The 24,090-nt window shown below is 44.0% G+C and overlaps 2 protein-coding genes across 9 annotated transcripts in view; both read right to left on the bottom strand.

Moving 5' to 3' along the window:
- Window positions 1–12,288, bottom strand: part of MALL (mal, T cell differentiation protein like) — a 34,849-nt gene extending 22,561 nt beyond the window's left edge. Inside the window, exon 1 of the mRNA XM_003804311.4 lies at window positions 11,268–12,288. Within this exon, the coding sequence (XP_003804359.1) occupies window positions 11,268–11,372 (105 nt within the window). The 5' untranslated portion in view covers window positions 11,373–12,288. The remainder of the gene's footprint in view (window positions 1–11,267) is intronic.
- A 6,593-nt stretch (window positions 12,289–18,881) lies between these two features.
- NPHP1 (nephrocystin 1) overlaps window positions 18,882–24,090 on the bottom strand; it is an 81,604-nt gene continuing 76,395 nt past the window's right edge. For 4 of the 8 annotated variants that reach the window (XM_055107426.1, XM_008951906.4, XM_003804309.5 and 1 more), the window contains 2 exons: window positions 21,130–21,174; window positions 18,882–19,560 (listed from right to left, as the gene is read on the bottom strand). In XM_055107426.1, coding sequence (XP_054963401.1) covers window positions 19,288–19,560; window positions 21,130–21,174 — 318 coding nt within the window. In that variant the 3' untranslated portion in view covers window positions 18,882–19,287. The other 4 variants (XM_055107429.2, XM_055107430.2, XM_055107431.2 and 1 more) reach the window with 2 other exon arrangements.

Below are 24,090 nucleotides of genomic sequence, written 5' to 3'. Positions count from 1 at the left end.
TAAGACATACAATGAACTTGCCGAACTGGAAGAGCTCAGGATGAACTTCTAAGGGCTCAGAGGATTTATCTCTGACTAATGTGCTGGCGAGTTAAGCAGCTGAAAGGAAAACATCTAACATCAAACAAAGAGTTTGCATGGTCTCCCCTTTTAACTTTCTGAACCTCTAGAAATCTTAGCTGTTTGTTTTAAACTAGTCAAAAATCTCATAAGTCAACTAGTGACAAGGTTGACAGTTAAAATAATTTATTGGAGTCATATTCATAAAGCATTTCCTTGTTCACAGTCACCCTGGGTGAGCTTGCAGCTTCCACCCTTCGGCTTATAAAATTCAGCTTATAAAAAAGCTGATGAGTCACCTCGTATCATACAGGTAATGGCATGGTCAGCCCCCAGCACCCGCAGACAGCTGGCTCCAGAGCAGGGCATGGGTGTGAGCCGCACCCACCCCAGGCTCCCCCGAGGCACACACACTTGCTACATGAAGGAGAGAGAAAATAAATGGATGTCTGTTCTCATCTTAAAATTCACCCATTCAAACCTTTTTTGCACTTGGAGATTATGTTTCAAAATTAATATTGTCTTTAAATAAGAAATCTAAATTCACCAGTAAACTACATAAAACATGAACTTTACTGATAAAGTTTCATCAATCACTAGTGGGGATGTAAAACACAGAAGTTATTCTCCAGCCACTCTGGAAAATAGTTTGCCAGTTTCTTAATAAAGCGTACACTTACTACACCACCCAGCAATCATACGGGGGCATTTTCCCTGGAGAACTGAGCATTACCCCCACACAAAAGCCTGCACACAAGTTTTCACAGCAGCTTTATTTGGAATAGCCAAGAACTGGAAACAGGCAAACTGTTTCTCAATAGGTGGATGGTTAAACAAATGACGGCAAAGCCAGACCACGGAACGCTACTTAGCAGTAAGAAGGAAGGAGCTATTGACATAGGCCACAGCTTGGATGGTGCTCAAGAGCATTAGGCTGAGTGGAAGAAGCCAACCTCAAAGACCCATATACTGTGTGATTTCATGTATTTATATAACTTTCTGGAAATAACAAAATTGTAGGAATGAAATTTGTGGTTTTCAGGGGTTTGTTCAGGAGGGGGTGAGGGAGGGCAGGGTAGGGGGTGCACTCTGAAAGGGTAGCACGAGGGAGCTCTTTGTGGTGAGTGGCAGCCCTGTGCCTTGATGCAGTGGGGATTCCCTGAATCTACACACGTGAGAAAAGTGGAGCCCCCAAGTACCAAGGGCAGCTTCTGGGCTCTGATACTGTACTACTGTTAGGAAAGATGCAGCCACCGGGGGAAGCTGGGGACCGGGACAGGAGGCCTCTCTGAACTATCGTTGCAACTTCCTATGAATCTATAATTACTACAAAATAAGTTTAAAAATGTGAACTTTACTGGCAAAGACTTGAAAATAAACCATTTCAGGCAATGATCCATGAGAGCAAGCTCAGGGGAGCAGAGGTGGTAGAGAAACTGCAGACTCCCCAGGGCCTGGCCCATCCCTGTCTGTCATCACCAAGAAACAGGGGATCTGGACTGGCCAGCAGGGTGGCTTGGGGCCTAGGGAAGCTGGGAGAGGAGCCGGGGCCTTGTCTGAGCCCATCTGACTATGCTTTCCTGGCACATCTGGCCTCTTGTTCATATGGAAAGTCTGCAGCACGGGCCTGCTCTCAAGTCCTTGGGGTATCTCGTCAGCAGCAGCTGGAGGGAAAGGTCCTCCCTGGGCTGCCCCCACCGTGGATAGCATCAGAATCCCATTACTGGATTTCGAGTTCTTTGTCCCTTTGCTGGCCTGGTTTTACAACCCACTCTCTGTACTCACATCCTTAGAAAAACAGGCCTGTCCGTGAGGTCTTAGGCCCTGAGACAGAATCTGCTGGGCCCCCAAGGCCTGGTGCTCTGGGGTCAGCCCCAGTGGGCAGCAGCAGCTGCACCCCCAAGAGACCAAGGCAGAAGAGGAGACTGTGCTAGGCTGATTCTGTACTCACCTCTCCAGCCAGCATGTCTTCTGTTCAATGGGATCAGAATCACCCACCCACCTCAACATTCTCCCTCTCTCCCATTTACCTCCCATTCCTCACCCCACATATAAGGCACATGTGATTCTAGTTCTGTGCTAGGAATGCTTATTTAAGGGAAAACCAGGTACAGAACAGCAGGTACAGAATAACCCCATTAAATAGGTGTGTACACATATATGAGTATGTGCACACATATGGATCATATTTATTTCTGAACTTTCTCAGTTATCAGTAATGAATAGGATTACTCCTGAATTAAAAATAAATGAAGTTATAATGAGGAAACATCAGAGAAGATCAAATTAAAAGACCTTGTACAAAAATAACTAATCAGAAGGCAGATGGGATCATGGCGGATGGGCAGCAGGATTAGATTGCAGCTCCAGACAGAGCAGCATGCGAAGGCTTGCATTGTGAATTTTAGCTACAGATCGACTGCAAGAACAGACCAGTAATGAGCCCCACAGACCCTCTGAAGGAAGCAGACTGCTCCTGCAGGACCCGGGAGACACCTCGAATACTGTGAGTGACCCAAATGAGGAAGTAGGAAAGTGAGACCCTCCTCTTCCAAACGCACCCCACCACTGGAGAAGCTGAAGGTCTGTTTGCAGGAGAAATTTCCAACTTTACCTGGAGCTGAGTCAAGTTGGAGAGCCGAGCAAAATACAGGGTAGAGGAAGCAGCAGAAAGGCCCTGGGAGCTCATTGGGCCCCCAAGCAGCCCATTCCTGCCTGGCACCACAGGGATTCATTGGGAGGGTGGCCAGAGGAGCAGGGGTAAAACTCCACAGGGAGAAGGACTTCTCTAGCTGAACTTTGTAACAATTTGAATGGGGAGAGATGCCTCCTGGCCAGAACTCAGGGGACCTGGCCAGAACTCAGGGGAGGTCACGAATCGAGTGTGCAGACTTTACAGGTGGGGGAAGAACTAAAGCCCTTTTCTCTTGCTTTGGGAGGAGGATAGCCTGGGGCAAGTTTTCAAACCCATCTTGCCCTCCACCTAGAAACAGACTTGGGGCTGCTGGGGGGTACACAGAGGGAGTGAGACTGGCCATTTGGTTTGTGTGGGAGCTGGGTGAGGCCTGTGACTGCCAGCTTTCCCCCACTTCCCTGACAACCTGCATGACCCAGCAGAAGCAGCCATAATCTTCCTAAGTGCACAACTCCAGTAACTTGGGAATCTCACCTTCACCCCTCACAGCAGCAACAGCAAGACCCACCCAAGGAAGTCTGAGCTCAGACATGCCTGGCCCTGCCCCTATCTGATGGTCCTTCCCTATCCACTCTGGTGGAAGACAAAGGGCATATAATCTTGGGAGTTCTAGGGCTCCACCCAACACTGGTCCCTCTCCATACTACTACAGCTGCTGCTTTGTGGAAAGTGTCACCTCCTGGCAGGGGGCCAACCAGCACAAAAATAGACCATTAAACCACCAAAGCTAAGGACCCTCACAGAGTCCACTGCACCCTCTGCCACCTCCACCAGAACAGGCACTGGTATCCATGGCCGAGAGACCCATAGACAGTCCACATCACAGTACTCTGTGCAGACAATCCAGAGTACCAGCCCAGAGCCAGGTAAATTCGCTGGGTGGCTAGATCCAGAAGAGAGACAACAATCACTGCAGTTTGGCTCACAGGAAGCCACATCCATAGGAAAAGGGGAAGAATACTACATCAAGGGAACACCCTGTAGGACAAAAGAATCTGAACAGCCTTCAGCCCTAGACCTTCACTCTGACAGAGCCTATGCAAATGAGAAGGAACCAGAAAACCAGCCCTGGTAATATGATGAAACAAGGCTCTTCAATACCCCCCAAAATCACACTAGTTCACCAGTAATGGATCCAAACCAAGAAGAAATCCCTGATTCACCTGAAAAAGAATTCAAGAGATTACTTATTAAGCTAATCAGGGAGGGACCAGAAAAATGTGAAGCCCAATGCAAAGGAAGTCCAAAAAATGATACAAGAAGTGAAGGGAGAAATATTCATGGAAATAGATAGCTTAAAGAAAAAACAGTCAAAAATTCAGGAAACTTTGGACACACTTTTAGAAATGTGAAATACTCTGGGAAATCTCAGCAATTGAATTTAACAAGTGGAAGAAAGAAATTCAGAGCTCAAAGACAAGGTCTTTGAATTATTAACCCAATCCAACAAAGACAAAGAAAAAAAAAAAAAAGAAAATATGAGCAAAGCCTCCAAGAAGTCTGGGTTTATGTTAAACGACCAAGCCTAAGAATAATTGGCGTACCTGAGGAAGAAGAAAATTCTAAAAGCCTGGAAAATATATTTGGAGGAATGATCAAGGAAAACTTTCCTGACCTTGTGAGAGACCTAGACAGCCAAATATAAGAAGCACAAAGAACATCTGGGAAATTCATCACAAAAAGATCTTTGCCTAGGCACATTGTCATCAGGTTATCCAAAGTTAAGACGAAGAAAAGTCTCTTAAGAGCTGGGAGACAAAAGCACCAGGTAATCTATAAAGGAAAAGCTATCAGATTAGCAGCAGATTTCTCAGCAGAAACCCTACAACCTAGAAGAGACTGTGGACCTATCTTCAGCCTCCTCAAACAAAACAATTATCAGCCAAGAATTTCATATCTAGCAAAACTAAGCATCATATATGGAGGAAGGATATAGTCGTTTTCAGACAAACAAATGCTGAGATAATTTGCCATTACCAAAACACCACTACAACAACTGCTAAAAGAAGCTCTAAGTCTTGAAACAAATCCTGGAAACACATCAAAACAGAACCTCTTTAAAGCATAAATCACAAAGGACCTATAAAACAAAAATACAAGTTAAAAAGCAAAAACAAAACCAAAGTAGACAGGCAACAAAGAGCGTGATGAATGCAATGGTACCTCACATTCCAATACTACCATTGAATGTAAATGGCCTAAATGATCCACTTAAAAGACACAAAACCACAGAATGGATAAGAACTCACCAACCATCTGCTGCCTTCAGGAGACTCACCTAACACATAAGGACTCAAATAAACTTAAAGTAAAAGGGTGGGAAAAGGTACTTCATGCAAATGGACACCAAAAGCAAGCAGGGGTAGCTATTCTTATATCAGATAAAACAAACTTTAAAGCATTATCAGTTAAAAGAGACAAAGAGGGACAGTATATAACGGTAAAAGGCCTTGTCCAACGGAAAAATTACACAATCCTAAACATATATGCTGCTAACACTGGAGCTCCCAAATTTATAAAACAATTACTAATAGACCTAAGAAATGAGATAGACAGCAACACAATAATAGTGGGGGACTTCAATACTCCACTGACAGCACTAGACAGGCCATCATGACAGAAAGTCAATGAAGAAACAATGGATTTAAACTACCTTGGAACAAACGGACTTAACAGAAATGAAACAGGAGATATTACAACTGACAGAACATTTCATCCAACAACTGCAGAATACACATTCTATACAACAGCACATGGGACTTTCTCCAAGATAGACCATATGATAGACCATAAAATGAGACTTGATAAATTTAAGACAATTGAAATTATATCAAGCACTCTGTCAGACCACAGTAGAATAAAACTGGAAATCAACTCCAAAAGGAATCTTCAAAACCATTCAAATACATGGAAATTAAATAACCTGCTTCTGAAAGCATTGAGTCAAAAACAAAATCAAGAAGGAAATTTAAAAATTCTTCAAACTGAATGACAATAATGACACAACTTATCAAAACCTCTGGTATATAGCAAAGGCAGTGTTAAGAGGAAAGTTCATAGCCCTAAACACCTACATCAAAAAGTCTGAAAGAGCACAAACAGAAAATCTAAGGTCACACCTCAAGGAACTAGAGAATCAAGAACAAACCAAATCCTAACCCGCAGAAGAAAGGAAATAACCAAGATCAGAGCAGAACTAAATGAAATTGAAACCAAAAAAACCCATGAAAGATAAATGAAATAAAAAGCTGTTTCTTTGAAAAGATAAATAAAATTAATAGACCATTAGCAAGATTAACCAAGAAGAGAGAAAATCCAAATAACCTCACTAAGAAACGAAACAGGAGATATTACAACTGACACCACCAAAATGCAAAAGATCATTCAAGGCTGCTAGGAACACCTTTACACACATAAACTAGAAAACCTAGAGGAGATGGATAAATTCCTGGAAAAATACAACCCTCCTAGCTTAAATCAGGAAGAATTAGATACACTAAACAGATCAATAACAAGCTGCAAGATTGAAATGGTAATTTAAAAATTACCAATACAAAAAGTCCAAGAACGGATGGATTCGCACCAGAATTCTACCAGACATTCAAAAAAGAATTGGTACCAATCCTTTTGACATTACTCCACAAGATAGAGAATGAAGGAACCCTCCCTAATTCATTCTATGAAGCCAGCATCACCCTAATATCAAAACCAGGAAAGGACGTAACCAAAAAAGAAAACTACAGACTGATATCTTTGATGAACATAGATGCTAAAATCCTTAACAAAATACTAGCTAACTGAATCCAACAATGTATCAAAAAGATAACCCACCATGATCAAGTGAGTTTCATACCAGAGATGCAAGGATGGTTTAACATATGCAAGTCAATAAATGTGATACACCACATAAACAGAATTTAAAACAAAAATCACATGATCATTTCAATAGATGCAGAAAAAGCATTTGACAAAATCCAGCATTGCTTTATTGTCAAAACTCTCAGCAAAATCGGCATACAAGGGACATACCTTAATGTAATAAAAGCCATGTATGACAAACCCACAGCCAACGTAATACTGAATGGCGAAAAGTTGAAAGCATTCCCTCTGAGAACTGGAACGAGACAAGGATGCCCACTCTCACCACTCCTCTTCAACATAGTACTGGAAGTCCTAGCCAGAGCAATCAGACAAGAGAAAGAAATAAAGGGCATCCAAATCAGTAAAGAGGAAGTCAAACTGTCACTGTTCGCTGACGATATGATCGTTTAACTTGAAAACTCTAAGGACTCTTCCAGAAAGCTCCTAGAACTGATAAAAGAATTCAGCAAAAGTTTCTGGATACAAGATTAACATACACAAATCAGTAGCTTTTCTATACACCAACAGCGACCAAGCAGAGAATCAAATCAAGAGCTCAACCCCTTTCATGATAGCTGCAAAAAATAATAATAGTAATAATAAAATACTTAGGAATATACCTAACAAAGGAGTTGAAATACCTCTACAAGGAAAACTATAAAACACTGCTGAAAGAAATCACAGATGACACAAACAAAGGGAAACACATCTCATGCTCATGGATGGGTAGAATCAATGATGTGAAAATAACCATATTGCCAAAAGCAATCTAAAAATTCAATGCAATCCCCATCAGAATACCACCATCATTCTTCACAGAATTAGAAAAAAAAATTCTAAAATTCATATGGAACAAAAAAGAGCCCACATAGCCAAAGCAAGACTAAGCAAAAAGAACAAATCTGGAGGCATCACACTACCTGATTTCAAACCATACTATAAGGCCATAGTCACCAAAACAGCATGATACTGGTATAAAAATAGGCACATAGACCAACGGAACAGAATAGAGAACCCAGAAATAAATCCGAATACTTACAGCCAACTGATCTTTGACAAAGCAAACAAAAACATAATGTGGGGAAAGGACATCCTTTTCAATAAATGGTGCTGGGATAATTGGCTACCCACAAGTAGGGGATTGAAACTGGATCCTCGTCTCTCACCTTATACAAAAACCAACTCAAGATGGATTAAGGACTTAAACTTAAGACCTGAAATTACAAAAATTCTAGAAGATAACATTGGCAAAACCCTTCTAGACATTGGCTTAGGCAAGGATTTCATGACCAAGAACCCAAGAGCAAATGCAATGAAAGCAAAGATAAATAGCTGAGACCTAATTAAACTACAGAGCTTTTGCACAGCAAAAGGAACAGACAGCAGAGTAAACAGATAACCCACAGAGTGGGAGAAAATCTTCGCAATCTGTACATCTGACAAAGGGCTAATATTCAGAATCTACAAGCAAGTCAAACAAATCAGTAAGAAAAAACAAACAATCCCATCAAAAAGTGGGCCAAGGACATGAATAGACAATTCTCAAAAGAAGATATACAAATGGCCAACAAACATGAAAAAATGCTCAACATCACTAATGATCAGGGAAATGGAAATTAAAACCACATTGTGAAACCACCTTACTCCTGCAAGAATGGCCATAATCAAAAAATCAAAAAACAGTAGACGTTGGTGTGGATGTGGTGAAAGGAAACACTTCTACCCTTCTGGTGGGAATGTAAACTAGTACATCCACTATGGAAAACATTGTGGAGTTTCCTTAAAGAACTAAAAGTAGAACTACCATTTGATCCAGCAATCACACTACTCGGTATCAATCCAGAGGAAAAGAAGTCATTATTCAAAAAAGATACTTGCACACACATGTTTATAGCAGCACAATTCACAATTGCAAAATTGTGTAACCAACCCAAATGCCCATCAATCAATGGGTAGATAAAGAAACTGTGAGATATATATATGTATATATATATATATAAATGTATACATATATATGATGGAATACTATGCAGCCACAAAAAGGAATGAATTAACAGCATTTGCACTGACCTGGATGAGCTCGGAGACTATTATTCTAAGTGATGTAACTCAGGAATGGAAAACCAAACATCATATGTTCTCACTGATATGTGGGAGCTAAGCTATAAGGACACAAAGGCATAAGAATGATACAATGGACTTTGGGGACTTGGGGAGAAGAGTGGGAGAGGAGTGAGGGATAAAAGACTACAAATATGGGCCAGGCACGGTGGCTTACGCCTGTAATCTCAGCACTTTGGGAGGCCGAGGCAGGCGGATCACGAGGTCAGGAGATCGAGACCATCCTGGCTAACACAGTGAAACCCCGTCTCTACTAAAAATACAAAAAAAAATTAGCTGGGCATGGTGGCGGGCACCTGTAGTCCCAGCTACTCGGGAGGCTGAGGCAGGAGAATGGCATGAACCCGGGAGGTGGAGCTTGCAGCGAGCCAAGATCGCGCCACTGCACTCCAGCCTGGATGACAGTGAGACTCTGTCTCAAAAAAAAAAAAAAGACTACAAATGTAGTGCAGTGTATACATGGATGATGAGTGCACCAAAATCTTACAAATCACCACTAAAGAACTTACTAATGTAACCAAATACCACCTGTACCCCAATAATTTATGGAAAAATAAATTTTTCAAAAGCACAAAAAAAGAAAAAAACCTAATCAGTACTCTTCAGAAGTGTCAAGATAAGGACCCAGATTTTCCCAAATTAAAGGAGATGAAGGAGATATGGCAACTAAGTGCCATGTGGGATCCTGGACCAGAAAAAGGACATTAGTGAGAAAATTAGCAAAACTGGAGTAAGGTTTATAGAGTACTTGATAGCACAGTATCAGTGTTAGTTTCCTGATTTCAAGAGTTGTACCATGGAAGATGCAGGCATTACCAGCAGCTGAGGGAAGAGTACACAGAACTTTCTCTACTATTATTGCAGCTTTACTGTAAATCTCACGTTACTTAACAGTACAAATAAATGAAGAAAATTGGGCCAATGTCAATTTTGATTGTCATTGAGCCCCTCACCCCCCACAACACGTAAGGCCCCAGAGCCCAACACCAGCGTGCACTTTGCTCTTCCAGGAGTTTCACTGGCAGGAGCAGGGCAGGTGCGGCCAACATGACCTCTCATGGTTCTCACCCTGGGTGCTGTCCTGGTTCCAGAAACTCCGTGCCTCTAGCCTCCTTCCAGGACTTCTCCCCTGGCCTCTAGGCCTTTCCCTCTCTTTCCCCCCAGCCTGTAAATGCCTGTTCTTTGAGGTCCAACTCTTGGTGGCGGGCCTGGACCCCTCCTTGGCCTGGAGAGTTCAGATGGTCCCTCCTTGCTGAGGCCACCATCCAATTGTTGGGAGGAAATGCTCATGAGTCTCTCCCCAGCAGACAGGAAACCACCAGGAGGCAGTGCCCTGTCACCAGGGGCTTGCAGGACTGACATGAACCACAGGCTCAATAAAAAGAGGCAGAGTCAACCAGTACCCCAGCCACCCATGCAGCTGCTCCAAGGTGAGGGGCACACCCAGGGCCTGGCACGTAGGACTCATCAGAGCACGGTTATGTCATCAGTCTGGCAGGATGCCCACGCTATGCTGGGGATGGTAGCCTTGGCAGAAACCTGCCTCTTAGGTGGGGTTTCAGCTGGAGCCACTCAGATCCTAGGCCCACCCTGCCTGATTCTCTTTCTGGTCGCCATCAATGGCTACCCGTTCGCCAGTTTGCCTAAAAGTGGCTTGAGGGGGCCCAACTTTGCAAGCAGAAGACGAGAATGAGAAGGGCTAAAAAGTTGATGCACTTTCTATCTTTTCCCCCCTGCTCAGGGACAGCACTGCCAAATTCAGGGCAGGTAAGAAAATATCACCCACAAGCTAGATATTTCAGAAGGTGCTGGAAAAAGAAAACACTCCTTTGCCTTGACTGGACCCCAGACTTGAGTGTGCTCCTCTGTGAAGAGGATGTGGTACCAGCCAGTTCCGAGGGGACTTGTGCAGTGCGGAACACTGCATACGCACAGCTCTGCAGATGGGAGCAGGCAGGATCCCCAGGGATCAGGGCCACGACTCAGTCGTAGGGCGCCCCAGAGAGTAACACAGCGACAGGTTCTCATTTGCAACCAGGGTGCCTCACACGACTGTTTTATGGCAGATGTTGCCACAGCTACCTTGTGTGGGAGACCCCACAAAAGTCAAAGTTCAAAGTCGGCGGACATGACAATTAAGAAAACACTGGAAGACCTGCTCTCAGAGGGAAACACAGTCTCCTCACTTCAAACCAGAAAGGCACAAATAGTCGGACAAAAGAAGCCATGTCATTAAAATTCATTTCCAACATCTTCCTGGGAATCCTGGATATTTCAGCAACGTCCCCCCAGGCCTCCACACTCAAGTGGGTTTTATTTTGGAGGGAGGAGCCCCCTTGGCGGCATAAGACGGGGCACAGAGTGGGATCTGCCTCTTGAGTACAGCTGCACCCCGCTGTGCGCCCGGTGGGAGACTGGCAGCCACCGCAGCCCCTGTGCTTGCTCCCCCTTCTCTCGGCGCGGTCCGGTCTGGGTCCGAGGCCGGTTTCCCCCTCCCTCTCTGCAGGTGGCCGGGGGGTGCCGCACTCACCAGCTCGGGCAGGAAGAAGGCGAAAGGGATGGTGAGGAACAGCGCGACCCCCGAGGGCACGTCGGACGGGGCGTAGCTGGTGACGGGCGGGTCGGGCGAGGCCATGCTGTCAGCCCCTGCTGGCTACTCCGCGGCAGCTCGCCCGCGCGCAGCCTGTCAAATATCACCTCCTGCCCGACACACCCATCGGACGTCGCCTGGGAGGGGAAAAAAAAAAAAAAAAACGTTCCAGCCGAGCAGGTCCTTCCACTCGCTGCAGCCAACACCTCCTCAGTGAGCGGCCCAGCGGCATCGGATGGCTCTGCCTGGCCGGCGGGGGGCACAGCGCTGGTGCAGGAGGGAGCAGAGCGGGAGTCTCTTCCTAGACCTTTCCAACTAAGGAATCTTTGACCCCTGGAGCATGTTATTCCAGGGGATGCCAGCGACAGCCACTCCCCTGGGCCCAGAGTGTAGGCTCAAGCTGCTTGGCTACGAGGGCTGTGTACTGAGGACCAACAATGAGCCAAGCTATCTGCAGACAGCCCGGGTGCCCACCACGGCCTGCACGTGGCTGTTTTGCCCTGTTCCAAGTGAGGAGACTGAGAATCAGTGAGGTCAAGTCAAGGCCACAGAGCTGGTTACTAACAACGCTGGGTCTTGCCCAGCTCCCTCCTTTTCCACTCTTGGGGACAGCTCTCAGTCCCCAGCCTCCCCTGGGAGGAGCAGCCCTCCCTTCCAGCTCATGCCCCTGGGACTTGGTGTTTCCTTCTTTTTCTGGATCCCTTTCCATGGTCCTCCACTCCTCTTTTCCTCATGGGGCAGATGAAGGCCCCCCAGTCTCTGGGAGAGGACCACACCAGCAGGCACCAGAGAAGGGCTGGGCTGGCTGGCTGCTGCGTCTGGTGGACAACCTCCTTCCTTCCCTGGCCTTCCTTCCAGCCAGTGCCTTGCCCCTAACTGGGCTTGAGGCCAAGAAGTTTCTTCCTGACTCCTAGGCAAGTAGGGGAGCTGAATGCAGGGCTGTGACCCAGAGGCAAGCAACTCCTTTCACACCAAATACAAGTCCCAAAGGCTGAACCATTTTCCCCTCCACCTTTGAATTGGTGAACCTTCATTTTCCCGACCCGCCCTGAAAGAGTCTGCTCAGGATGCTCCGGGTTAGGGTCCCTTCTTCCTGCCCCCTGCTGCTCCCTGGTGTGGAGAGCATGTGGGGAAGATTGTGTGAGGGCTGGAGTAATTAGAAGAGGCCATGTCTTGATTTCATTAGCAGAAACGGTGAATGCCAGGTCCTGCCCTCAGGGCCACAGGTGGGGAGACCAGCCAGCTTGGCCTTTGCCTGGTCTGGGGAGAGCCAAGGGAGAGAGGAGTTTGGACAAATGAAGCTAAGACCAAAGGCATTGCAAAGAAAGGCAATGAACCCCCCAGTGGATCTCAAACCAGACTCATCATCCCTTTTTCCCAGGCTATGGAAACTAGGAAGTAAGGGAGACACTAATCCCACCTGCCAACCCCAGTCTCACCTACACCACCTTGTTTACAGGATTAATCCAAGCAAAGGAGGGATTTCTCCATGAATCCCACATCTTGCCACCTCTCTTAAAGGTTGCAAATAAGCACTGTGCCACTCTTACAGGCTGTAGGATACCTTTGACTTGCCCATGGACAACATGGCATAGTAGGAAAAGTTTAAGAAGAAAAACAACCTTCTTAGGCTCATATCTATGAAATGGAGAAAATAATACAACCCATAACGCCTTAGTCTCTTAAGTTGAGAGGCCCTGAGCCATTTCCACCTTCTGAAGCAATTAGTATATTAAGAAATGAAGATATGCCTTGGTCTTCTGGCTAAAGACCAGGGTTTTCATTTTCCTTCTCTGCTGTGCATTTCTTCTGACTGGGTCTATCTTCAGGACCAAAGCAATGTGTGTGTGTGTGTGTGTGTGTGTGTGTGTGTGAAACACAAATGTGAAAATTATTCCCCCTATGCTTTTAGGATCATGGTTCCTCTGGTCAGAGACAAAGGTTCCCCTTTCTCAGAGTTCCAGGTACCTGCCTGGCTGCTACTTCCATTGCCACCACCACTGTCACGAGATTGCACAGGGGCTAAGGAAGGAAAGAATAAACAAACAAACAAACAAAAAACAGAGATTTTCTACACTCTCTCTGACTGTTTGGGGCTCTCTTTCCCATTCCTCAGACCAGAAACATGGATTCTTTTGGAGATGTCTTTGTCTGCATCCTGTGTACAGTTCTGGGTTTCAGGTGGTCTCTGACGCTGGCTGACAGGTACCAGGGGAAAGAAAATGGGAAACTCACCAACAGCTTAGTAGTGTTTTGAATTCTGGTTTCCTTCCCAAATATTCCTGCTCCTTTTTTTTTTTTTAGAATCCTCAGTTAGCTTCTCCATGCATTCTGTCCAGGGCTGTTAATTGCATTTCATGAAAGGAAGAGGAGGAGTATCCTTCTCTACTTGACCAGAGCCCAAATAGCAACATCCTGCTTAACTCTGCAAGCACTTTTCACTACCCAAGATTTCCCTGATTGATTAATTTGCCTATTGTTTGTCTCCCTGCCCCTGTCCCTCTCTAGGATGTGGGCTTAAGGAGAGCCAAAACTTTGTTCATGTGGTGAACCACAGCCATGTCCACCATCTTGAATACTGTCTGATACACAAAAGGTACTCAATAAATGTTTTTAAATGATTGAAACAGTCATGAAAACAGTCATAAAGACTTTGGAGACAACTGCTTATCTCTTTTTTTTGACTCCTCTTTATTATTTCCCACTAAGAAATTGCTTTATCTATATTTCAGAAACAATTTACTAGTTGCATGAAAAAGAAGAGACAAGCCAGAAGAAATCCAGAGATACTTGGGGGAAAGAATAGACAGTTGTATCCATTGGGATTCTTTCAATAACAAAAGTTAGAAAAACCCATTCCAACTGGCTTTAGTGATGAAAGGAACGTATTACCTTAGGAAGTGAGAAGCTAAGAGGTAATAATGGCTTCGGGTGAGACTTCATCCAGTGACTTGAACAATGCCACTCAAGGTGGAGGTGACGTTACCAAGAGAGAAGTATATGGAGGCTGAGCAGCAGAAACACCAGATGTCCACTATAGTAGCCTCCCACTGTAGAAATAGGAGCAGAGCTCTCCCCTTTTCTGCTGCAAGAACACACATGTCCCACTGGCTCTCGCCTGCTAGACACAACTAGATTGCAACTATTATTTCTACAAATCAAGGTCTCTTTAACTCTCAAATGGGGTAGATAGAATGCACACACTGATAGACTCAGGAAGATGCTGTGATTAATGTTCGTAGCCATGAGGCAGAATTGAGTCTGGCTTCTTGTGTCTCTGGAGTTGGGCAAGTACAGAACAGTTGCCCGGAAAGAGGAAGGACTCAATGGGATAATGTCTGGGTCATCCAGAGATTCCTACCTGGAGAAGAGCTCAGAAAGCATGGAGACCTTTTTATTCCCCAAAATGGCCTCTTCGAAAGGACACAGTTCTGCAAAGTTAATCTTTGCTGGCAAAGTCAGATGCAAATGAGCAGGTTAAGGTCCAGTCTGTCTTACAGAGTATCAGAAAAGGGCTAAATGACAGGCACACTATCAAAGTCCCAAATGTGAGCTGTATTCCATTAATGAGTTCTGTTTTATATTGCTGCACACAGACCTGCACGCCTCATTCAGTATCAGTCATCACTGAGCAGAACATCCTCAACCTCCATTTTCCTGCCTATGAGACAGTATAGCCTAGAGCCTTTCACTTGCCATTCACTTACTATTTTTCTGAGACAAGGTTTCCCTGTTGCCCAGGCTGGAGTGCAGTGGCATGATCACAGCTCACTGCAGGCTTAACCTCCTGGGCTCAAGTCATCCTCCAACTCAGCCTCCTGAGTAGCTGGAACTACAGACCTGCACCACCATACCCGGCTAATTTTTGTATAGATGGGGTCTTATCATGTTGCCTAGGCTAGTCTTGCATGCCAGGGCTCAAGCACCCTGCCTGCCTTGGCCTCCCAAAGGTGTGAGCAACTGTGCCTGGCCCATTCACTCATCTTTATACCCATCCCTCTTTATCCAAATTGACTTGGTTACTGCATTCAAATATCAGAATTCAGAGAGCAAGTTTGAGTTTTGAGGGATACAGTATTACCAAATCCATGTGTCCTTGAGTTTCAGAGAGTAAATGTGGGAGTTCAAATAGTGAGGGATTCATTTGAAAATGTATTTGAATCTAACTGGTCCCCAACAACAGACAGTGGGGTTGGGAGAGGGAGAGTGAGGATAGGAAGGAATGCCTGTACACTTACCATTGACTTCATGCCTGCCACGGGGCCACTAACAGCCCCAACCATTGTACTGTTGGAATTAATTTTTGTGTTTGGCTGATTACTGTCCACCTCATGCATTGTAAGGACAGAGATCTTGCCAGGACTGTTCTCACTGTATCTTCAAAGCCCAGTGCTGTGCCTGGAACATGGCAGGTGCTCAACACTTGTTGAGTAAATGATGAATGGATAATTGTAACACTTAGATGCAAAGTGCCCTAAGTAAGGTTCTTTCTCTGCCTCTTTGTTTTGAGGAAACAGATCACAGCAGCTAGGTGACAGCTGTCTTTGATCACCTCCACACCCCAAGAAAGCCTCCCAACTTAGAATGCTTCACACAAGAAGAAGCTGAGGCAGTTCACAGCAAAGGATATCCTATAATACTGTAAACTGACAAAGCCCTCAACTGGCAGAGGACACTGCTGGCTTCCTCTGTTAAACTGATAGTTTCCCAACTGCTACTGGGTTGGCAAGTCAAACTTGCTCCATTTGTACACAGGGTTATGTATGTCAACTGGTTTTATGTGAGTTGCTCTGGCCTTGCGCATTAGATCACAAACACTGAAGACAGAGACTATACCTGCTCTTTAATATCTGCCTCTGCCCCTAGACTTTCATTCCAAGCACCCAGGCAAGCGAGTTGCAACATTTTTCACCTCTGCAGACCTGATGGATATGACACTCAACCAATTAAGAGGTTGGGAGGGTGGGGAGGAGTGGGCCATGTAGTTCACAGTTCAGACTCCCCGCCCCGGCCGCCCTCCCACGGTTCGGGTGTGGTGAGTCCCCCCGGCCTTGGAGGTAGGCACCACACGTGTGGTCACTCGGCAAAGGCCTGCCGTTCACCCTGCTGCTGCCCGCCCCCCACCACCACGACTCTTACAATTAATTCAGTGAGTTGCTAAAGTCACACTCCTTGAGACAGACCCACGAGGACTCATTTCCAGGATGTTTTTGGCTCCTTGACAACCTTTTCCGTTGTGGAAGCCAGTAAGTGGCATTTAAAGTCACAGAGATTTTGTTGTTTGAAAAAAAAAAAAAAAAAAAGATTCCACTGATTGAAGAGAAGGTGGAGTCTCTTAATGGCAGAAATGCCCACACCCCTGGGTCTCTCCCTTCCGTTATGTACCTCACTTTCTGGCCTAAGCTTCACTTAAGCTTTTTCTCTGGTGTCCCTATGATTTCCTAATGTGTCAGAAACTATGAAGTTGTCCATATTTGTCAGCTCATGACACATTCTCAAGTGAACGTGGAAGACAGTCTTGGAAAATGCATTCTAATAAAAAGCCTTCTCTTCCTTCATGTTGTACATGCACTGAAAGAAATTCACTAGCATTTTCTTTCACTCAAAATGCCCCACCCCTGGCTTAACGCTAAGAATAAGCCAAGTGGTTAAAATAAATAAATAAAAAGATGGCCAAGCATGGTGGCTCTGAAATCCCAGCACTTTGGGAGACTGAGGCAGGAGAATTGCTTGAGTCCAAGAGTTCGAGACCACCCTGGGCAACATAGTGAGACCCTGTTTCTACAATAAAAAACACAAAAATTAGCCAAGCATGATGGCACGTGTGTGTGCTCTCAGCTACTCAGGAGGCTGAGGTAGGAGATCACCTAAGCCCGGGGAAGTTGAGGCTGTAGTGAACTGTGACTGCACCACTGCACTACAGCCTAGGTGACAGAAATAAATAAATAAATAAAAATAAGTAAATAATAAAAAATAATAAATAAATGCCTCAAAAATAAATAAATAAAAATAAAATAAAAAGGTGGAGCTTAGAAATTATAAATCAATAATAAATAAATGCCTCAATAAATAAATAAAAATAAAAAATAAAAAGGTGGAGCTTAGAAATTAAAAGTCATTTCTACAGAGAAATGACTTTCACAGTGAGGAGTGATATGGGCTCATGTTCTTTCAAAAACAGGACTGCAGGGGACTAAGAGTAAGAGGAGGCAACTCAGTAACAGAGTAGGAAAAAGTCTCTGTGCACACTTACCGCCTCCATTTGAAAGGCAAAGCCCTCTCCCTGGGAGCAGGAGCTGGGGAGGGCCGCGGTGCTGGAGAAGTGGGGGCACCACTTTGTAAGTGTGCCCAGGCAGCTGATGGGCAAAAGGAAGGTGTTTGCCACACTCAGCCTTGTATTGTGTGGTTGAGGGCAGAAGGGCACGCACAGGGAGAGATCTCCTGAAATGAGTTCCTGGAGAATGAAATCTCTTTTCCAAGGCCCAGTTCTCACTTGTCACATTTGTGGCTGGGAACACTTTCTTTTTTTTTTTTTTTGAGATGGAGTTTCACTCTTGTTGCCTAGGCTGGAGTGCAATGGCGCGATCTTGGCTCACTGCAACCTCCACCTCCCAGGTTCAAACAATTCTTCTACCTCAGCCTCCCAAGTAGTTGGGATTACAGGCACGCACTACCACGCCCAGCTAATTTTGTGTTTTTAGTAGAGATAGTGTTGGCCAGGCTGGTCTCAAACTCCTGACCTCAGGTGATCCACCCACCTCGGCCTCCCAAAGTGTTCGGATTACAGGCGTGAGGCACCGCGCCTGGCCTGGAAACACTTTCATACCATGTTAATTTCTAAGACTGGGGCTCAAGTTAAATTTAGGTTAAGGGTTTAGGATAAGTTAGCTAAGATAGCCCAGAACTTTCATAATATGACAGATCTCTAAAAATAAATGGCTCTTTTAAGGCAGCATGCCATCAAAAAAAAAGTACCTCTAATGGGATTCTAATTATTTAGGTTAAACTTTTCCTCATATTTTATTTTCACATGGAATCCTAAAAGGTTCACACCGATAAGGCAGAACATCTTAGGTTGTAGAAAATTATACATGGTATCTTTACTTGGAATATTAGCTGTGCCACTTATTAGCTGTGACCTTAGGCAAATTACTTCACTTATCTGGCCTGTTTCTTCGGCAGTAATAAAAAAAAACAGTACCTATCTCCTACAGTAGGTGTGAGGATTAACTGGGCTAATGAGAAATGCTCAGACACACAGTAGGTGCTCAATTAACGCAGGCTGCTACTATTTATCACTAAAAGGAAAGGCTTGGGACATTTTACCAGCAGTCACAAGTTTATCTGAAATGCAACAAAACCTGAAAGGGTGAATCAACTCCACTCTCCAGTGCCTGAAAGTTTCTTTTTGTTCTTTTGACAGAGCACTTATTTTCTTGATTTGAAAAGGCAAAAGCGACTCTGTTTTTGTACTTAATTAGGGGTAAATCACATTCAAGTATCAGACTGAATTAAGTGATACAACTTTCTCAAATGGATCACTTTAACTTCCTCTTCATTGAACAAGATAAATTTTATTAACACTCATAAATTTAAATATTTTGGATACTAGACCTTTATCAGTTAGATGATTTGCAAATATGTTTTCCCATTCTGTAGGTTGTTTTTTTTCACTTTCTTGAATAATCATAAATTTAGTTTTTGACAAAATCTTGCTTTTATAGAAATCTATACCATTAACTTAAGTAGCTGTTTTTGAAAAAATAAATACTGTTTAAATTTAGATATAACAGTATTCCTTATAAAAATTTATTTTATGGTTTTAATATGGTCTGTAGAAAGAAAAGAGTAAAACCTAAGTTGTAAAGTGACAGTGATTTTTGGTTCCATCATTTTATTCACGTAATCGTGGAGGATCCATCTGATTCCGTGGGAAGCTGAGGGCTAGAGGCCGCCACTGTCACACTGCATTCTTTCTCATTTCACCCAAGAAGTCATAGGTCTGCTCTGAAACGTCAAAAGGTTCATGAACTCCGTCTGGTGACAGCAGAGCTTGGAGGGCGCCCTGGTTTTCTTGGTTTTGCTTAAGGAAGTCAGTGATAACTCTCCACCGTGCAGTCTCAGTCTCTTCTTCTGCCCACCTGAATGGGGGTAGGCGTGTGGAGTGGAGAAGTGGGAGCACGCAGTCATGGTAAACCAGGAGAAACGTGGACTTCAGGAACTCTTTGTCTCTCTGGGGAAACACCACCCCCACAAATAACATTGTTATTTTTAAAGTGTTAAATTCTGTGAACTCTATTAACTAAAAGCCACCTAAGAGGTAGGATGGAGGGTGCCATTAGTGCCTGGCAGGTATCGGCTCTGAGCCAGCTGCTCAGGCAGGACATGGCACTTCAGAAGTGGAAGTGAGCAGAGTTACACAGAGTACAGTGGAGCAGTTCTCCCTGAGAGCCTCTACGTGGCTCCATGACACCAGGGTGTCTCCTAAGCTCCATGGAGGGTGTCTCACACATTCTGTCAAGGTATTGCAGTCTAATTTTGGTGACACCAGTGTGGTTAGGGGTAAATATAACTAAAACAATGCCAAGTCAGCTGAACCTACTTACTGACAGCATATCAGAGGTAACTGTCATGTTATCTAAGATAATTGTAGCAGGTGTTCTGCATAGGATCCAGAGTTGTTGGCTTATTTCCAGCAATGCCTGGGATGGAGGTCGAGGGGTCCTTTGGTGAAGAGGATGTCAGACCCTTCCCAGATAAGAATGGTGCAGTATCAGCTGTACCCATGTCAAGCCCCGAGGCCCACAGGCCATGGTGGGAATCTCAGAGAGCACAGCAAGTTGAGGGCAGAGCTGTCCACAGGCAGCAGAGTCTACACAGAGATATCACCCATCCCACCACACATGTCCACATAAGAGCAATGTCTACAGGCCCAAGGCTGCTGTACTAGAATAGCACTAAGCCTGGCAGTTTTGGCAAAGTCATATGTATGTAGATGGTACTGATCAAATGGAGGCTGAAATAAGGATACAATGTATAAATTGTTTCCTAATTTTTAGGGTTTTCAGCTCATTTGTTACTTCATTTTCCTTGTAGATAATGAATACTTTAGATCAGGACTGGTAAAGTATGGACTGTGGGACAAATGTGGACTCTCACCTCTTTTCATAAATAAAGTTTTATAGGAAAACAGTCACATTTGGTCATTTACATATTGTCTGTGGCTGCTTTTGTGTTACAACACCAGAGCTGAGTAGTGTGACAGAGACCATAAGACCTGAAAAGCCAAGAAGATTTTCCATCTAGCCCTTCCCATTTGCCAAATCCTGGATGAGAGCAGTCAAACCACTACTCACTGATTAAAGCAAGTTCGGATTGGTAATTACCATGATTTTATAGCAATGTAAGCAGGAGCAATGCATTGTTTTCAATATATGGTACAGCTCAGGCCATTTTTTTCCCCCTTCTCTTTGTGATACAGGCTTTGAGAGCTAGAGAAGTTTTTTAAAAATAAAAGAAATTTGATACACAACTGAGAGACTTTGGCTTAGAAACTTCCCCTTTATTTAAATAAAACTCAGTAATCTGAAATGGCTGTCTTGAACAAGTGTTCCTTCTCACATTAGCTAACGATCATGCGTGACCCTCTTAGAATGTGTTTTTGCAGCCATAATGAAACAGTTTCCCTGGTTAAGAGGGATTATGACTATGGCTACTTTTGCTAAAAAAGAGACATTATTAGAATAGGCAAGCAAACACCAGGTACTGCAAATATGAAGTTCAGTGTGGAAAATCATATTACCTTCTCTGATCTTTTTAATGTACTTTCTTTTTCAGCCCACGAACTCTAAAGAGCCAACAGAAATATTATGTTAGTCCAAGTAGTAACAAGTCCTTGCAACACTTATGCAAATTTACTCTGTAAATAAACCTATGGACAGGGTTAAAAATGCTGTACAGATTCTATACAAGCAAGAAGTGAATCTGTAATTAGGAATCTATTGCAAATGACCCAGCACCAGAATGACCAGGCAGATGTATCTGTGAAAAATGCCGTAGAAGCCCATGATAATTATAAATCAAAACTAACTTAAGAATAGAATCAGTGAAACACTAACACATCCATGAAAACTATACAACCACAGCACCTGAATAATAAAATAGTATTAAGCTTTCCAAGTAAGACAGTAATGAAAATAGAAAACACTGCCAAATACCAAACTTTTCTACAATTCTCTCTGTCATGATGATGACAATGGTCAGAATGAGACAGACTGAAGTACGATTTTGTAAGTAAATATTTCTAATATGTCCACAAGGCTTCACAGAAATTTCCTCAAATAAATAAAAACCCCAGAGTTCAATTAGTCCCACAGAAGTATGAATTTAAGACTTTCACTGTGCCATTTCCTGGCAAACTGAACGCGTGGGTGGAATATGACCAGTCTCACGGCTGCCTGTTCCAGGGTCTGGGTTCTGTGCATGTCAGTAGGTATCCTCCTGTTGGCACCTGATATCATGAGTAACCTGAAAGCATCAGACCTTTCTCAGCAGGGAGGCCCTGGGATGAATATAACATATGGCACCAATAAAGAGATTCTCCATAAAATAAATGATGCATTGATAGAGCGTTTCTCAGCAGGAGATAACAGACTATGCCACTCATGAGAACATTTTGGAATGTTCATACCTATTACCACATGAGGGGACTATGGTCCTCCACCCTATTAACTGCTGTGCTATGGGTCCTTAGGAGTTTGAAGAGGACCCTTACAGAACCAGAGTGTTTTACTAAACAGGCCAAGTGCCATTCTTCTTATTATTAAAATGTCATCCACAAACTGAACTGTGCTAGGTAAGTAAACTCTAGGAGGCTCACACGCTGTACATTTTAAATTTTATTCAGTTGGTGCAAAAGTAATTGTGGTTTTTGCTACTACTTTTATGGCAAAAACCACAGTTCTCTTGCACCAACCTAATAATATGGTTTAACGTGAGTATCACTTAGCAAATGTAGACTTCGTGTCTGGTAAAATTTGTCTATTTTTGTTAGTCACATGTCAATGTCCCACCTTATTTTTCATTCAGCCACCAGCAAATAGTAGGATGTTTCACTTAGAGTAACTCACTTGGGAATAGCAAAGGTGCTAAAGGTCACTATTACCTCACCAAGATCCACTTCCTTTCTTCCGGAACAAAAAGAAGACTATACCTCCTTTGAAGTTAAATGGACCGTGGGACTGGTTTTGGCCAATGCAATGTGAGCAGAAGTGGCCCAGGCCCCTTTGAAGCAAAGGCAGTGAAAGCCCAAGAACAATTCTCCATTCTCCCTCTTCTGCAGGGAAACTGGCAACAGAGGCAGCTACTTGTTCCAGACGGTGCTGTGAGACAGTGGAGGCTCCACCAGCCTGTACCCTTGGGTGACTGTGGAGCAGCATCTTCCACTGATCCATGCTGGATACATACCATGGGTAAGAAATAAACCTGTGCTAACCACCACAGCACAGCCAAGCTTCTCCTAAGTAATACACTATGCCACGGAGAGAAGAAGTCTCATGAGCGTAGAAACAACCACCACTTTCTTTTTTAAAATTATCATTACACAAATAATTCAATGTGAAAAAATTAAGAAAATGTAGATAAAATAATCCAAGATCCAGAGATATTCACCAATACCTCTCTGGAATATATTCTTCCAGATCTTTTCACAGGCAGGTATATAAATGTATATATATTTATACTTATTATGGCTCAAATGGGGCCTTTTTGCTAAATAACATATGTGCACAACTTTACCCTCATGCTTTCAAGCAGCCCGTGGCACATTCTAGGTGCACCCAGAGCTGACCCGCAGGGACAGCCCCGGCTGGGTCATGGCTGAGCTCCATGGCCAGCCAGGTCACTGCACATCTCCAAGCTGTCTGCTCATCAGGGAAATGCAGATTTTAGACTAGATTAGGGATCCTAAGTTTCCTCCTAAGAACAAGGTGCAGATTCCTGTTACACACCTAGGGAAATATTCCTGTGGCCAGCACAGTGCCTTATATTAATACATAGTAGGCTCCTGTGGAATCTTTGTTGAAGAATCAGTGTATATATGTTCTGTGTAATGAATAATTATTATGATACTAGTGACTTTATAGGAGAAGAAAGAGAAATTCTGCATTATCTAGCTATAGTGCCAGACGAACTTATCTAAAATTACAGGAGATCATATGTACCATGAACATTTTCTTAAACATCTCTGTTGAAAATGTCATTATTACTATTGACACCCCCCAACCCAGCCAAGCTAGCATATGAATTGGTTTCAAAGTCTAATAAGAATCTTTGTAGATGACTGAGTCCTCCTTCTGTTTCTGCTGTCAGGTGCATATGGCCTAGTTTTTATCAGCAGGAGTCACCCCCTAATATGCTCACCTCCCTCCTGCACATGTTCTGCCTCTTTGCACTTGGCAGAGTTTGCCTAAAGAAGAAACCTTCCTGGGTTACCCACCACCTACCACCGCCCTCAGCCCCACACCGAGACTCAGGCTTACCTTGCCCATCTACCAACCACTCCCTTACTTGCATCTGACATGCCAAGCTGGACTGTCAGCTCTATTCCTTCCTGCCTCAAACGTCCGCTCATGCTAACCCTTCTACCTGCAACGTCTTCACCCCCATCTCAGCAGGTCAAAATCCTCTTGGCCCTGGCCTTTATTAGGCTCTCTCATGCAGGACCTCTCTAATGAAACAGAATTTGGATCCTTCTTTGCTGCCT

This window comes from Pan paniscus, chromosome 12 (assembly GCF_029289425.2).
Source record: "Pan paniscus chromosome 12, NHGRI_mPanPan1-v2.0_pri, whole genome shotgun sequence".
Lineage (NCBI taxonomy): Eukaryota > Metazoa > Chordata > Mammalia > Primates > Hominidae > Pan > Pan paniscus.
Note: the sequence above shows the minus strand (reverse complement) of the source record. Positions and strands in the feature narration are given on the sequence as shown.